This window comes from Prenolepis imparis, unplaced genomic scaffold, assembly GCF_030444845.1.
Source record: "Prenolepis imparis isolate NDT839.2.m4 unplaced genomic scaffold, iyPreImpa1.0 SCAF_17, whole genome shotgun sequence".
NCBI classification, from domain to species: domain Eukaryota; kingdom Metazoa; phylum Arthropoda; class Insecta; order Hymenoptera; family Formicidae; genus Prenolepis; species Prenolepis imparis.
Genome location: NW_028141175.1, coordinates 1,113,441 through 1,131,095, shown reverse-complemented (window position 1 = coordinate 1,131,095; position 17,655 = coordinate 1,113,441). Strand labels below are relative to the sequence as shown.

Below are 17,655 nucleotides of genomic sequence, written 5' to 3'. Positions count from 1 at the left end.
GTCGCGCTTGCATGGCGATAAATCTGCATTCGCGAGGTCTTACACGTCTCCCTCCGTCTGTCCACACTCATAATTCTCTTGCAGCGTACGTAACAGTTCATGATAATATGCCTACTATATATGTGTGTGTCTGTGTGTGTTGTCACCTGGGAGAGGTGAAAGACGATGTCTCTTCCTCGTCGTGCGGATGACGCGATAGTACGCAATGCATGCATAATATGTTTTACACGAGAGATTGTATCTTTTTTCTTCATTTTACTTTTGCGAGATAATCGCGAGGCTTATTATACAATTTTTTTTTTCTATTTCTTTAATCACGCTTACGTTGACATCTCGTTTCTATTTGACGAGCGTATATGTATGCACGACTTGCGAGTTAATCGTTTCACGAGAAACTTGGGTAAATTATTGTATATTCCTATAATTGATATTTTATTTACGTAAGCATTATTAGACGGGAGAGGGAGAAGTTTGCGGATCCTTGAATATCTAGCGAAAACGCGAGAAATTGCAAAAATTAATCGCGAAATATAACGCTTGTGTCACATTACATACACTTTACTCCTACGACTCTCTCTCTGTTTTTTTTTTTTTACAGTCTAATGTTACGATTTTTTTATTTTTTTTTTTTTCTGTAATAACGTTACCACAAGAGCTTCGCGCAGCATTTTCATCAGTAACATTAATACAGTGTTCGCGTAGCGTGCACAATTAATTTTAATGAACGTGTAATATAATCATAGTCATAGAACATCGAGCGGAATGTAAACCGACGAAACTTAACGAATCAATTAATAAGGAAGAGAAAGAAAATTACGCCAAGAAATTTCTAACGGTATCCATCCCATTTTCGAAACTATATTCTCGTTGTTGGAAAAGCAATCTTTCCTGAATCAATTGACCGGTCAACTTTGTTAAGATAGTAAATTTAACGTAAAACATGTTTTTTTATAGAAAAATATCTGCAACGATCGAATCGATGTCGTAAATTATATAAAATATTACAAATAAAATAAAAAATGATTGTCAATAACGCGATAAAAAATACCGTATTAAATTGATGCGATTTATTACGGAGAAAATTCATTAAACGCAAAATTGTACGTAAGCGAGATTATCCCGTAAAACAAAATATATCGATGGCATTGTGATATATAGCACAATAATTAACGATGAAAGGATCGGCTGACGCGTCTTCTTTCCAGAAGGAATAAAATGTTCACGCGTGTGGTTATCCAGCCTTGAACGGTTGATTAGATTGGCCAGCAATCGACGTTCCACGCTTCATCAGCCCCACTGCGTCGTTTCTTGCGGTCGTGTTTGTTGTGCACGCGAATGACGATGTTGAAATAGCCCACCTGTCACGCGTTTCGCGAACTCTCGTAACTCCATTTCGCTGACCGTCGCCAGATTTCCATCATTTCTTTTCGGATATGTCGGTCATATGATGTAATTGACAATACAACTGTGTCGTTGGTCTCAATCGTAACGAGAAGTCAAAAAGCACAAGTTGCAATTTATTATTACAATTGACACGTCAACGATATTATGATTTGCATCTGTCTACTTCATACTATTTCTTCTTATATAGATAAATTTAAAAAAAGAATATAAATTATTATTATTAAATCAAAGATTATAATAAAAATCCGCGACACACCTTTATCGTTTGTCTAAATATATTTTGCATGCTGGGGCGAACTGCAGTTTTCGGTTCACTGCATGGCCACTAAGTTAACCGCTACCGCGTTTCGAGACATTGTGAGTATTCGTAGATGAGCTAGGATTATTACGGAAAGAGAGTACGAAATTGCGAACACAGTAAAACTGCTAGATGGGCTTTGAGCGTTCATTTAAGCTTGAGCTATAACAATCGCTAATCTTAGCTGCGATCATTTTCAGTTTATAATGAGAAAGAGGCAAACGAGGTTCAACTACGGAGAACGTTGCCGACCAGTATCCTTGGACGCTTACAGCCTCGACAACGTTTCGACCTATAACAGCGTAAGGCGCAAGAACGCGGTGAGATCCTCCAAGAGGAGCTACGGCAACCCGACCTTCGAAGATTCCGTAAGTTTGGGAAGAGAGATTATAAATCATGATAATACTTAAATTTTACTTCGCGTACTATTCGTGGGAATATAATTCTTTGTTTATTGATTGTAATATAATACTATAGGATTTGTGAGAAACAGTTTTCGATTCCTCCTTCTATGCGCACATATGCAAATATTATTGTCTGTTTGGTTAACATGTAATAGTTCAATTTAAAGATATGTATATTTCTGTGGAATACGATTAAAAAATACGGACTGATATAATAACAAGGAAAAATATTGATATTTTGACTTTAATCGAATAAATATATATTTTTAAACGGACGATTGTTTTTTAACGTATAGTTATTGTATTTTTTTTTTCATTAAAATTACAGCATTGATTTTCTTTTTTATAGCTACTACGTGTTACAAAAGTATAGAAGTGTATCTAAAAAACGCGTTTTTTCAGGTAAAAGAGTTGTTAACAATAATATATATATTGTTCATATCTAAATAGCTAAATATAATAGAAATATATATTAATAATTTAACGATAGATTCGATTACAGAGCAAATTATTGATTTCTATTATTGAGCTATCATATAATTTTCTATTATCAAAACATTGACACTGCTTTACTTAGATTTCTGCCAACATTATTGAATTCTTTGAGAGAGATTCTGCATAAATTGTATCTGCTAGCAGGCTTTGTAAACTCTGTTCTCGACAGAGGTAACTAGATCTGTTTGTACATTCATGATGCATAAATAGATGAATTATTTTAGCTTGGAAAACATTAATTTATCAGCATTAGCAACAATATGTATCATGTTTGACTTTTAATTATGCAAGAAATTATTTGGCACAAATAACTCTCTTTAAAATATTTATGATTTTTATTGATATTTTATTAATATTATAATGTAAAATTATATACAAAATATAATGATTGATACATATGTACATTATAGTTATCAATATCTAATATAATTTATTCTCTGGCTTTCAATTTGTAAACGCAGATTTATCACAGTCCACTAAAATTGCCTCATAATTTCTGTTGAAATCATATTATGTATTTTTCCGTTCAATTAAATTTTTACCCTATTTTTCGCATCAAATTTTTCGATATTGAGTAATCTTTCCCTGTAGCGCTTGATCAAAGAAAACGAGGCCACGTTTCCCTCTTCACGAAAGACATTTTCTTATTTCAGAGCGCCATTCCCTCCCATCCCCTGAACTTCGCCGGGCTTTCATCTTTCTGTAACGACGTTAACGCAATCAACGAGGAGTTCGCGGGTATACCTCAAGTTTCAGGAAAGATAGACGAGTTGCCCCCGGGCGCTGAAGTGAAGAATAGATACGCGAACGTGATACCACTTCCGGAAACGAGGGTGCAGTTACAGAAGCTGAACAATGATGCCTCGACCGAGTACATCAACGCCAGTTATGTGCGGGTAAGATCTTTTCATCAAATCCTTGATCAACCCTTTTGGTTTCGAACAGTTGACATTTTTCTCCTACTTTTAATCTCAATTTTCGATCTAACATCTACTTTGATCATCTTAAACAATTTCGAATCACTCTCCTTTGAAACTATTTAATCGACAGTTTTACCAAAAGCTCTTCTTTTAGATCTCTAAATAAAAACTGTGGGTTTATTGCCTATATTTGAGATATAAAGTCGGAGTTTAATTCCTATATAAAAATTAAAACCTATCGGAATCCTTTAGAATTCATAAAAAATGGAGATTGAAATAACAGTCGAGATTGCATGCGCGGCTGTTATTAAAAATTTCACGTATCCGCGATATTTTCACGTAACGTGAGTTAATTTTTTAATCGATAGCGAGAGCGACGAGAGCCAAAAACGAGAGATAAAACACGTTTTAAAGCGTGGAGACCAAACGAGAACTTGATATTAATTATTCTGATGTCATTAGGATAATCATACGCGAGATCGGATTATGTCAGTCGCGATACAGTGAATGCTATAACGTGTTAAAAACTAACAAAGCGTTTTTGCGCAGCTCGTGGGAAAGGAATGTTGCGTAACACGTCGCGCCGGGAAAGTGAGTGCATTGTATCGCGTATAAAACTGTTGGGAATCCAGACGCGGAAGCGTCAGGAATTGTTCGCGCAAAATAACTAGTTTGCCTTTTTAATCGCAATAGTTTCCACAAAACGGGGTCAAAGAGGTGCAAAGGTTAATCGTTTGCATACATTACATTACATTGCATATGGAGGATGCATCGGGAATATGTGTGCCACTCGTACGTTTTAAGGAAATCTCTAAAGAGCGAAAAAAATTACGTGCATATTTAAAAGTGGATTTTTTCAAGAATTGAAAAATTAGAATTTTTTGAAATATGTTTATTGATTCTTCTTATTATTGAAAATATATGTAGAAAAATATATTGCGTAATATACAACAAAATTAAAAATAGTAATATAATATATACACGCATAGAAGTTTCTACAAGTTTATATGTATAATGCATAAATTTTGATAGAATTTTAGATGAAATTTTATAATTCATTTTTTATTAAGAATTATGGATCGTTAGAGTGTGGACTTAAATTATTAACATAACTAAACTTTGAAATAATTTAAAACTTAACTTTTACATTAATGTCTAAAAATACAAAATAAAAAATTGTTTTTAAACAATATAAACCTATTAAAAGACTACTCTTTTCAAGATTCTTTGTTTTTTTTTTTCAATAATACTTTATCATTATTTAAAAATTTTTTGAAGTATGTGAAAAAAGATATCGCGATTATGTAGTTCATAAAATTGCATAATAAGGCATAAAATGCTCGGACAGCGGCAATCCGTAATAATAGTAGTAATCAGGAAAAAACTTGTTGTCGGAATTTCATCCGTTGCATAAATAGCGGAGAGATGTTGCGAATTGCGAATACATTACATGTGCATGTCGCGTCTCGTAATACGGTTTATATAATAATTGTCACATGCATTCGCAGAGTTACATACGACAATTGTTTTAACTTCGATTTAATTTAGAAATAATTTTTTCCACTCCCAAAAATACACAGAAATTCGAAAGCTAAAAATTTGAAAAATATACAAAATATAAAATACATAACAAATTATATAAAAAATTGTGTTTCCGTGCCTGACATTTCTAAACCTACAGTAAGCTCATTATTATTTACATCGGTATTAAGACTCTCTTCTGCGCGTGAGACTCGACGGAAACGAACGAGACTTCCATTAGGGAACGAATCGACTCTGATCGATAAACGCATTTATATCGGTATTACTGTCGTCCTTATATGAGTGCTTCATATCGCGGCAATACAATCGATCCGGCATTCGCAATGCTTCCACTTTGTATACGTAACGCGTATTGTGTACGCAATTACGCAGCGTACAGCCATTAATGCGCGCCAAATGGAACGCTGTCTGACGTGTAATTAGTTTTACTTGACGCTTAATAAGATCGCGTAACACCTCTCTGCCGAAAACACGACTGCGCATCTAAATGAAATGCGTTGCGAGTAACAATCCCTTGTAAACAGATGGAAAGTAGATGTATTTAAGATAGATCGTGTCAGGGAAAATGAAACGAGATACTGCGACATTAGAATCATTCTTAAAGATATAATATTAGAAAAAGATGTAAAATATTAGAGAGAAAATGCAAGTCTCCATTCTATTGCTTATTTTTGTCAAATTTATTGACGCATAAATTTTCTAGCATCATTTTACGAGTATATTGTATATAATTAATGTTAATATAAAATTAAATATTAGACGAAACAATTGAAATTCCTAAATTGGGCAATTCACTTTCTTATTTTCGGACATAGTGTAAAAACACACAAAGCAGCAATGTGAGAACATAGCAGCGTTTATTTCAAGTGAAAGTATACGAAGTAGCTATTTAGAATTTCAATGTAGACTTAAAGACGCATATCGGTGTTTCAGGGACCTAAAAACGCTACAAAGTATTATATCGCGTGCCAAGCGCCAATAGAGTCGACCGTTACCGACTTTTGGCGAATGATCTGGGAACAGCAGTGCAAGGTAATCATCATGCTGACTGATCTCGTCGAGAACGAAGTGGAAAAATGTACGGAATACATTCCACCGTCGGAGATAACCGACTGTCACCGGCTTTACGGTGACTTCCAAGTCACCCTGAAGAAGCGGGAAACCAAAGAGAAATACGCTATCTCTTCGCTTCACCTAAAGGTAAAGATTTATCCTAAAGATTCATCCTAGAACTGTATAAATTTTTTGAAGCATATCTTGATAAATCCAATCGACGATACCCCTCAATTATTCCAATAATTTTCATTTGCTTCAAGCTGATTAATTAAATATCAATCACAAATATCGTTTATCGAGAAAAGTTTAGGATATTCAATACCGCGAGAGATCTATATATAAATGATAACGTCCAGGAGTATCGATAATTTTAATAGTTGTGCGGTTGTGCAAATATTCAGCGACATAGAGAAATTAATTAAATTGCAGAATCTGGAGAACAATACGTTCCGAGAGGTATACCACATTTGGTACCTATGGCCGGTGAGTGGCGTCCAATCGGACGGCACAGGCCTAATAGCGGTGCTGCTCGAAGCGAGAGCACTTCAACGTGGCGGTCCCGGACCCATCGTGGTCCACTGCAGTCCCGGCACAGGACGCACCGGCACCCTAATAGCCCTCGACCTAGGGATTAGACAATACGAGATTACGAGGACCGTGGATGTGCCGAGGGTAGTTTACACCATCAGGCGAGACCGTGCCGGCGCAGTTCAGACCAAGGAGCAATACGCTTTCATATACAAGGTGATTATTCACGTTCAATTCTATTTACGATCGCTCTAATTTGCACGAAAATGCAAATTAGAGCCCTGGTCAGCACAGCGATCGTTTTTATCGAAGTAAATTATAAAGTTATTGTTTACTGAAAGTTGTTTCTCGCTCTTAAAAATAAGTATAGAAGTTTGATTATTTATTTAATATACTCCATTTTGCATGAAAAATATACATGTAAAATAAAAAGAGATAGAAAAGTATTTCTCTATTAAAAAAAAAATTAGATGGATTATAATTAGATCAAAGAGATCTAGAAATAAAAATACAATTATCTTTTTTTTTATTATATCTTAGACATAAATTGACATAAGCGCAAAAATGATTAAAAATTTCAAATATCATAAATGCACAGTTTATGCAAAATTAAGTATTCTCGTTATCTTTATCATATATACGTTAGTTGCCGGAAGATGAGTCAATCTATATGTATGACCAGAATTTCCATGACGTCGTCGCGCTATAATCTGAAGTAAAATTTTCTTTTTCGAAGGCACTAAATCTGTACGCGACGAAACTCGCCGGCGGCGTGTTGGAATCGACGTGAAGAATGCACGAGAACCCGTGAAACTGGATTTCAATTAGAATGTCTGATTATAGGGGATAATATGCATATGCGAAATCGAAAGATTTCACTTTATGCGAAAAAATTCTCGCGTTAATAAAAAAAAAAGTGCACGGATTGATGGAAATAGGTATATAAAAGATATGCCAAATGTTGCTTCTGATTTAAGGCATTCCTAATATTTCGGAGGCTCTCAAGAAAAGAGGGAAAAGGACTCTCTGTCATATGCGCCTAAGTTATATAAGACGAAATAGTGATCACGAAATATATAAGGTATATAAAACAGGGTGGATATGTGTGTATTTTATTAGAATACTGACTGTTATATGTGTAGCGACAAAAACTCTGGACTTGCGAAGAAATAAATGTTACCTAAAGTATTATAGCGAAGTTTGAAATTAATTTGTGATATATATGGATTATTTATAAGTTTGTTAATATCAGTGCAATTTGTTTCGATGCTGATCCTGTAAAATTTCTATAAAAATTTTAGGGATATCCAAAGATGTTTCTGTTCCTTAAAAAAAAAAGGTTTTTATGGTCATTCGTATGTGTAAATTTACGTGAAGCAATCTAAGTATTTAAAATTTTGTGTATCGTGACGTTTTATAAATTACAATCTACATATAAGAATAAATAATCTGAATTGACTGTTGTATACTAAACAATGTTTAACAAAGAGAATCTATTTCCGATCCTTCAAATAACGGCACTATTTTTTGCATATTCCTAAGATTATGTTAAAATTTTACGTTAATGTTAATTGCTGTGACTCACAATGTTTCGGGAATATCAAAAACCAAAACTAAGCGAAAGATAAGTTTGATTGAAACTTTAATATTGAAATCAATTATTATATTTCTGATTTTCTAATAATTATATAATGTTGAGAGAAAATTCGAGAATATTTTAAAATAATTTATTATCAAGCACGAAAAGTCGTGTGCGTGTGTATATGGCATGATCGCATATATAATAATTATCCTCGATAACGCAACAATTAATTTTTTCTTATAATAATATTCAGACATCACAAGCGCTGATTTTGATTTTCTTCTCCAAACCAATAGATATTTTTTGTTATTATTGTTATTGTTATTGTACAGAGTATATTTCAATTCGTGATTTGTGTGTGTGTGTGTGTGTGTTGCTCTCTATAACTGTAAATATGTAGAGTGTCAACGATTATTTCGACAATTGTGTTAATTGATCCACTCTTGAGAGATTTTATTTATACATATAAATAATCATTGATTTTTAGGCCGAGAAGTACCAGCGTTTTATTACTTTTGCGAGCCTAATTGTACGGACTGGAAACGAATGTCCACAAGTGCAATGTACCAAGTGTGTATTTAAAGTTAGCATATAGTTTAGTATGGTATTTATAAAATTAGTATAAAATTATATTAATCATTATATATATCTTTGTAAGAGAGCTCTATCTGGATTATGATCCTTCGTTATAACTCAAGTAAACAGTAGAATCGATTTTGATGCGTTTTTTTGAATATAAGTAAATTATTACTAATTTTGATGATTTATGAATTTTATTTATCGATTTGTTTTATCAATTAATTTTATTTTTATTGGCCATGCTAAAAATGCTTTATATATGTAGGCAGTTACAATCTTACTATATCTGTCGATATTTGATTTAATGGACGAATATTTTTTATGGACAGCGACGTATTTAGATCTACATATATATACGTGTTTATATCGTATGTTTTCATGATCAATCACTGTGTTTGTCCTCAAAAGGAACAGGATGATACAATTTTTATTAACGTAAGAACGCATCGCAGTTAATCTCTCTAGCGTGAAAGAATGTATGTCAAATTTATAAAGATGTATTTTATGTATTTCACATTAAATGAATTGTGTATGAATAATATAATCGTACTCGTTCCATTATTATTAGCAAAATAATTGCTATTAAATACTATTAAATAATATTGTTAATTATGTTTACGACGACCGTATCTGCGATGATATTTGTAATTGCAATTTTAACGATTGATGTCAAAGTAGAAAAGCAAAAGCTCCAAATGTAATGTTTCAAATGATCAATTTTAGAATCATAGACTCATAGAAGTATGAAAAGAAAATAGATTAACATTATGTTATATCTAGAATCGAAGGATACATTACAAAAAAATCTTACAATGATATTTATTTGATAGCCAATCTTTGAGAATCTTGGACCACGATTATATATGTATACATAAAATATATAATAAAAAATATAATAAAAAATATAATATTGCGTATAATAATAAATATAATATTATGTAGAAAAAAATGTTAGAAATCATATCAATCTAGTGTATAAGAAAGGTATTTATTGATACATACCAAGCTAAGTCAAATTTGAAAGCTATATAAATTTATGTCTTGAAATATATATAAAATGTAATCGATCGATAAATTTGTTATATGTTGATATAATTCTTATATCTTAATAATAAAATGTCTACCTAGGTAACGTTTTCTTTTATAAATGTATGCATACATACACACACATATATATATATATAAATACATGTTGAATATGTAAAGCTTTAAGATTTTCACGTACATACATATATAACGAAGCAAACTTCCGAACTATACTATACAAATTGCCTCATAAAGTTCATAAAGATAAAAGGAGTTCAAAGAGACAATTCTTTTCAATGAATAAATTCAATCCGTTATACATATATATCAAGAAGAATATCTGCAGGAGTTTTGCCACAAAGAGACAAAATGTTTGTTTTTCATAATAGATGGATATTGAGATTGTACATATTGAGCTATTTCTAGAGTTGCTTAATTTTATATGATTTTCTGTCCGCATATAATTAAAAAAATTAATTAATGCGCAAGTATAATATAATGCGAACTAGTTCTATAATGCGAAATAGTTCAGTTTTGTATGCAAGTTAAATTTTCAAATAAGAATATCATGTTTTGATTTTATTTTTTATTTATCTTGTTTCTAACATCAACTTTTTGTTAGCTGTGTGCGATCAAGCTATCAATAACAGTTTCATATTGAGATAAAAATTGATCCATTAAATATTAAAAATTATAAAATATTCGTAATATAAATTTATCGTTAAAGTATGAATTAAAATAATGAATTGTGTGTTCAATATAGTTTTAATAGTTTAGTGACAAAAAATCGACATTACTCTTTTTTCGTTACTCCGAGATTGAGCAATTATCTTTATAAATTTGATATTATAAAAAAGAGCAGCGCTTTGGACGATTTAGTAAAAGATTTTTGGCTTATCAACCATAAAGAAATACTCATATATATTCGAGACAAAATCGGCAACAAAATAAAAAAAGTAAAAATAGCAATTCAGTGTTACTCAGAACAAGAATGCATATACATAATTTTATCATATAATTTCTTAAATCTTTTTTTACATAAAGTTAACGTATAATATTTTACCTCTCTTTTCGGAATTGCGCTCTGGTTAATTTCTGGTTTTGGATTAATCTACATATAATGTACATTCAGATAATGTTATATGTATATGTATACATGCAATACACTCACCGATACGAGCTCTATAGTACAAAGCGTTGATCTATAACATACAAAAAACACAAATTATATATAAAATAGTTTTCAAAATAATTAATATTGAAAAAAGTCAATAATGCGCAATAAAACTTTTATTCATCCTACCGTAAAATATATTTAATAAAATTACGTATAAAAATTATTAAATTTTTAAATTATTTTTTAGATCTAAATTTATATAAAATATAATAAAATTTAATTTTTTTAAAGTAAGTTAAATAATTATAAATTGTATAAACAATATTAAAATTATATTTCGTCGAATAAATTAGATATATATTTAAATATATATAAAATATGATAAAATATAGTTTTCATATAAAAAATTATGTGTATTATTATTAGGATTTTATTATAATTTATTTATTAAAAATTATTAAAAGTTATTAAAAGTTTTCAAAAGAAAAATATCCAAAATCCATCCTTTGCATTATATTATACATACATTTATGTAAAGTAAAATGAATCGTTATCGCGGAGATGAACGAGTAATTATTATAATTTTGCAAGTAATAAATAATAAACGAAATAAGTTATAAATCTACTTACGACAAGGTTGCTCCGTCGTTGCCCGATGCCATCCCGGGCCTCCTCCTCCTCTCTGCAGAAGATGCTTCGAAACACTTGCACTCGCGTTCCTTTTCTTCATTCGCGACGCGCGGCGACGCCCGGATTTTAGATATCACATTTTCGACACGTTTCGGTAAAAAACGCGAGAGCTTATTCGCGCACGACCGATGCTCCATTCTCGCGTCGCCGCTTTTTTCAAGGCCAACTTATCGCAGGGCCTTATCGAACAACGATGACGACTTCCCCGCGACGCACTCAGGGTCGCCGATATTTCCGAATTGACGCTATATTTTATATATACTTCCGAACGCGATCTAGAATGCTGCCTTCTACTGCACTTTTGAATTGTTCATTATCAACGGTCGCGCGATCATCGCCGGGCCACGAAAGTACGAGTATTAATTAGTGTCTTTACGCGGTTAATTATCGTATAAATCCGATCGCGTCGCGTGTACCGACATCGCGACCACGATTGCACGCGCGAAATTGATCCCGTCGGCCGAAAATATCACGTAACGGTTCGTTTATTACTGCTGGTCAGTGCCAGTTACGGAACGTGCAACACGTCGCGACAAGATGGCCGAGTGGAATGGAGGGGGTCGGCAGCAACCCCCACCACTCCAATTTGGCGCTCTCGTCGCGACGTGTTGCACGTTCCGTAACTGGCACAGACTGGCAATCGCGATATCAGTACACTTGAGTACACGGGACGCGATCGGATAATTAACGATGTGAAAATACTAATTAATACTCGTACCTTCGTGGACCAACGATGAGCGCGCGACCGTTAATCACAAACAATGCGGAAATGCATTAGAAGGCAGCATTCTAGATTGTGTTCTGAAATATACTCATCAAAATGCAGCATTTGTCCGACCAATCAGAGACCGAGGATCTCTCAGTCCTGATTGGTCAATCGAGCTCTTCGCGCGAGGTGAATATATTTCCGAACACAATCTAGAATGCTGCCTTCTACTTCTACTGCACTTTTGCATTGTTCGTGATCAACAGTCCGCACGCTCATCGCCGGTCTACGAAAGTACGAGTATTAATTAAATTAGTGTCTTTGCGCCGTTAATTATCGTATAAATCCGATCGCGATCGCGATCGCACGTGCAAAATTGATTTCGTCAGCCGGAAATCTCGCGTAACGGTTCGTTTATTACTGGTGCTGGTCAGTGCTAGTGCCAGTTCCGAGACGCGTCACACGTCGCGACAAGATGGCCAAGCTGGAGCGGAGGGGGTCGCACGTATATATAAAATATAGCGCAAATTCGGGAATATCGGCGACCCTGAGTGCGTCGCGGGGAAGTCGTCATCGTCGTTCGATAAGGCCCTGCGATAAGTTGGCCTTGAAAAAAGCGGCGACGCGAGAATGGAGCATCGGTCGTGCGCGAATAAGCTCTCGCGTTTTTTACCGAAACGTGTCGAAAATGTGATATCTAAAATCCGGGCGTCGCCGCGCGTCGCGAATGAAGAAAAGGAACGCGAGTGCAAGTGTTTCGAAGCATCTTCCGCAGAGAGGAGGAGGAGGCCCGGAGTGGCATCGGGCAACGACGGAGCAATCTTGTCGTAAGTAGATTTATAATTTATTTCGTTTATTATTTATTACTTGCAAAATTATAATAATTACTCGTTCATCTCCGCGATAACGATTCATTTTACTTTACATAAATGTATGTATAATATATTGCAAAGGATGGATTTTGGATATTTTATTTTTCAAAACTTTTAATAACTTTTAATAATTTTTAATAATTTTTAATAAATAAATTATAATAAAATCCTAATAATAATACACATAATTTTTTATATGAAAACTATATTTTATCATATTTTATACATACTTAAATATATATCTAATTTATTCGACGAAATATAATTTTAATATTGTTTATACAATTTATAATTATTTAACTTACTTTTAAAAAATTAAATTTTATTATATTTTATATAAATTTAGATCTAAAAAATAATTAAAAAATTTAATAATTTTTATACGTAATTTTATTAAATATATTTTACGGTAGGAATAAAAGTTTCATTGCGCATTATTGACTTTTTTAAATATTAATTATTTTGAAAACTATTTTATATATAATTTGTGTTTTTTGTATGTTATAGATATAGATCAACGCTTTGTACTATACAGCTCCGCTGCTACGCATCGTATCGGTGAGTGTATTGCATGTATACATATACATATAACATTATCTGAATGTACATTATATGTAGATTAATCCAAAACCAGAAATTAACCAGAGCGCAATTCCGAAAAGAGAGTTAAGAAATTATACGTTAACTTTATGTAAAAAAAGATTTAAGAAATTATATGATAAAATTATGTATATGCATTCTTGTTCTGAGTAACACTGAATTGCTATTTTTACTTTTTTTATTTTGTTGCCGATTTTGTCTCGAATATATATGAGTATTTCTTTATGGTTGATAAGCCAAAAATCTTTTACTAAATCGTCCAAAGCGCTGCTCTTTTTTATAATATCAAATTTATAAAGATAATTGCTCAATCTCGGAGTAACGAAAAAAGAGTAATGTCGATTTGTTGTCACTAAACTATTAAAATTATTGAACACGCAATTCATTATTTTAATTCATACTTTAACGATAAATTTATATTACGAATATTTTATAATTTTTAATATTTATTCGATTAATTTCTATATCAATATGAAACTGTTATTGATCGCTTGATCGCACACAGTTAGTTAACAAAAAGTTGATGTTAGAAACAAGATAAATAAAAAATAAAATTGAAACATATGATATTCTTAATTGAAAATTTAACTTGCATACAAAACTGAACTATTTCGCATTATAGAACTAGTTCGCATTATATTATATTTGCGCATTAATTTTTTAAATTATATGCGGACAGAAAGAGCATATAAAATTAAGCAACTCTAGAAATAGCTGAATATGTACAATCTCAAAATCCATCTATTATGAAAAACAAACATTTTGTCTTTTTGTGACAAAACTCCTGCATATATTCTTCTTGATATACATATATGTATAATTATAGTATTTAAAGTTGAATATATGAATAAAAAATATTTATTACGATTCTCCACTTCGAATTTAAGGCTCCTGGGTATTCACCGCGGCCATATTGGATTGTGACGTCAGAGGCGAGAAAGCACACGCTGAAAAGTCTTAGATGCCATTTTTTAATGAAAAGATATTTCAATTAAACAGCACTTCAGATGGCTTTAGCACACTCTTAAAAACCCCCCCGAAAACTATCCTTTTCCCTTTATAATCAATCAACATCTATAAAATGATCGAGATATCAGACTTTGACATGCGGAATGACTGCGCATGTGCAAAGACCAGACTGACTGGGCTTCATAATATTACATTTTACAGCTGTTGATTGATTATAAAGGGGAAAGGATAGTTTTCGGGGTTTTTTAAGAGTGTGCTAAAGCCATCTGAAGTGCTGTTTCATCGAAATATTTTTTTATTTTGAAATGGCATCTAAGAAATTTTAGCGTGTGTTTTCTCGCCTCTGACGTCACGATTTCGATATGGTCGGAAAGGAGCCAGGAGCCTTAATATAAATTTTACAAAAAAATCCTGTACAGACATTAAATAATACGTTATAGATTTAAAACAATAATTTATGTATAATTTTCTCCATATATGCATTCGATACATAATATATCGAATAAGATGTCTCGATTAAACTTGAGGTAATACGAATGAATTTCTTTATACAAATATGATCGAGGATTAATCATAATAAAATGCTATATACATATTAATTCAAGAGAAAGGATTCTACATTTTGAAGTCTTTTTATCGAATTATTTGTGATTATTTCCAAAAGAGTACTATATAAATTTTAAATCTTTATAAAAAATATCATTCCGTACAAGCGATGTACAGTAAAGAATTTCGTTTATGTTTTGAAGCATTAATATGCGCTTGTAGTGTAATTTATTGCGTATCATTAATGATTGATATTTAGATAAAAGGTATCTTTTTTATTGAACCGAAGTTTCAGATTATCAAACAGAGATAGTTCCTTATTAATTGTTTTTTATTATCAAATTCGATATGGGGAGATTACTTTAACAATAGATTTAATGATTGTGACTTTGAAGTTTTCATATGATCTGATAAAAAGAATCGCATATGTTTCAAATAATGAAAATTATGTTACATCTCGTCATTAATTATTGGAAAAGAGATTTCGAGAAGATTTCTCAAACATCAGAGTTCCATTATTCCTTCTTTTCAAAAAGGAAATAATTAATTTGAAATATTTTAAGAAAGCTAGAAGCATGAGAAAGAGAGCGAAAATTTTTTCTATATTTCTATAATATTTACTTTCACGTATAGGTCAGAAAAGCAAATTGCAACTAAAAAGTTATAAGCTCCTCGTATTGCACATTTGTAATTATTGGATAAATATTTCATTTATGCAACATATACATCTGAATTATATTATATACAATTAATATCAAAACAAAATAATATAAACGGTTAAGTTTAATACGTAGTTTATAATTATTACATACCAAAAGAATGCAATTAAATCGTTGTGCAGTTATTTTTTTGCGTTCTTTTTGTCGAAAAAGTTATTTTTATTTCGAGTTGTATTTTTTCAAAGACCATATAATATGCATGAACATATTTTTGTTTATCATATTTTTATATTTTTTATTAATATCGATATTTTTTCATTTGTCAGTATTTGTTGATTATATTTATATTCATTTCTGTTGCATATCAAAATTTATTTATCACATGTTTATCAAAATATTATATTATTTTTCTTATATATTACAGAATTTACTTTTTGTGTATATGTATATTTGGAAGAAGTCTGATGAGAGATGCACTTCCGTATTTTTGATGCTGTCGATAAAACGAGTGCAGTTAACATATTATTTTTAACTGCGATAATGTACGTTCTAAATACGAGCTAGCATTTATTACAGATACGAGGTAGGGCATAAAAATGACGTAGAAAAACATGATAATGCACGGAGTACATTCGGCGTTTATATATAGAATCGTTAATGCGCGAGAGGTAGAGTTGGTGCATTGTCAACTTTGTGCATTAACATCTGAACGTAGAAGTCGCAATAATTCGTTTCCATCATAAAAATATATACATACAATAGTCCTTCGATTATATTTCTATTTTTTTTTTCCGGGAAAAATGCAATTTACATTTTGCGAAAACCTAAAATAATAGTCGATCTTGAGATTCCAAATTATAAATTGATATTTAATTAATTAAGATTTTATAGCGAACGAAAATAAATAATATAATATATTATTTTTAAGATTTTTTTATCATAAATTTATTATAGATTTTGAATCGTTTGCTACTATATCAATTTGCTCTGTTATTGTCAAGCCTTAATTCTGAGTGAAATCATATTCTTAAGGGCGAAAAGTCAAGGAGAAAAATGTCAAACAGTCCTATAAACACAGTAATAATTTTATGCGCGTAATATATAACGCAACGCGATGCGCAAACAGTGTATTCTGGACAATTGCCTAAGTCTTATACGGGATTAAGTTTCATCTATTTTATCCCTATGGTGTAAACATTGGTATACGCCTGAACCACGTGTTGCTCTATCGATCAGCTATAATTCTTTCTTCGCAGCAGAGTTTGGCCCCATTCGATATACTCCTTGTGACGTCGAAAACCTTCCACGCCTTTTTTCTTAAAGTGCTTCACCAAAAAAGAATCGCGAATACGACACGTGTAAGAAATATAAAAACGATATCCCACGAAACACTCGAAGCAGATTGAAACGGATTGATATGTTGATTCTGTCAGGACCGCTTATAATAACCGATGTATCAAGTTAACTGAAAATTTTATTTCCACATTTTTACTATAGTTTTTAATTGATGCTATATATGTATCTTTTTATTAGAAATATAATTTCGTAAATAGAGAATATTTCTTAGAGATATTTACGTAAGAGATATACGAGAATAATGAATCAATGTCGAAATTGATCTTAATGTTTCAGAAATTAGTTTGTAATATTTTCACTTGAATA

General features: G+C 31.8%; 1 protein-coding gene across 2 annotated transcripts in view; it reads left to right on the top strand.

The window, feature by feature from the left end:
- Positions 1-8,239, top strand: part of LOC145946592 (uncharacterized) — a 52,818-nt gene extending 44,579 nt beyond the window's left edge. For both annotated transcript variants that reach the window (XM_083056299.1, XM_083056298.1), the window contains exons 6-10: positions 1,903-2,070; positions 3,255-3,497; positions 5,997-6,263; positions 6,549-6,863; positions 7,384-8,239. In XM_083056299.1, coding sequence (XP_082912425.1) covers positions 1,903-2,070; positions 3,255-3,497; positions 5,997-6,263; positions 6,549-6,863; positions 7,384-7,437 — 1,047 coding nt within the window. In that variant the 3' untranslated portion in view covers positions 7,438-8,239. The remainder of the gene's footprint in view (positions 1-1,902; positions 2,071-3,254; positions 3,498-5,996; positions 6,264-6,548; positions 6,864-7,383) is intronic.
- The last annotated feature ends 9,416 nt before the right edge of the window (positions 8,240-17,655 follow it).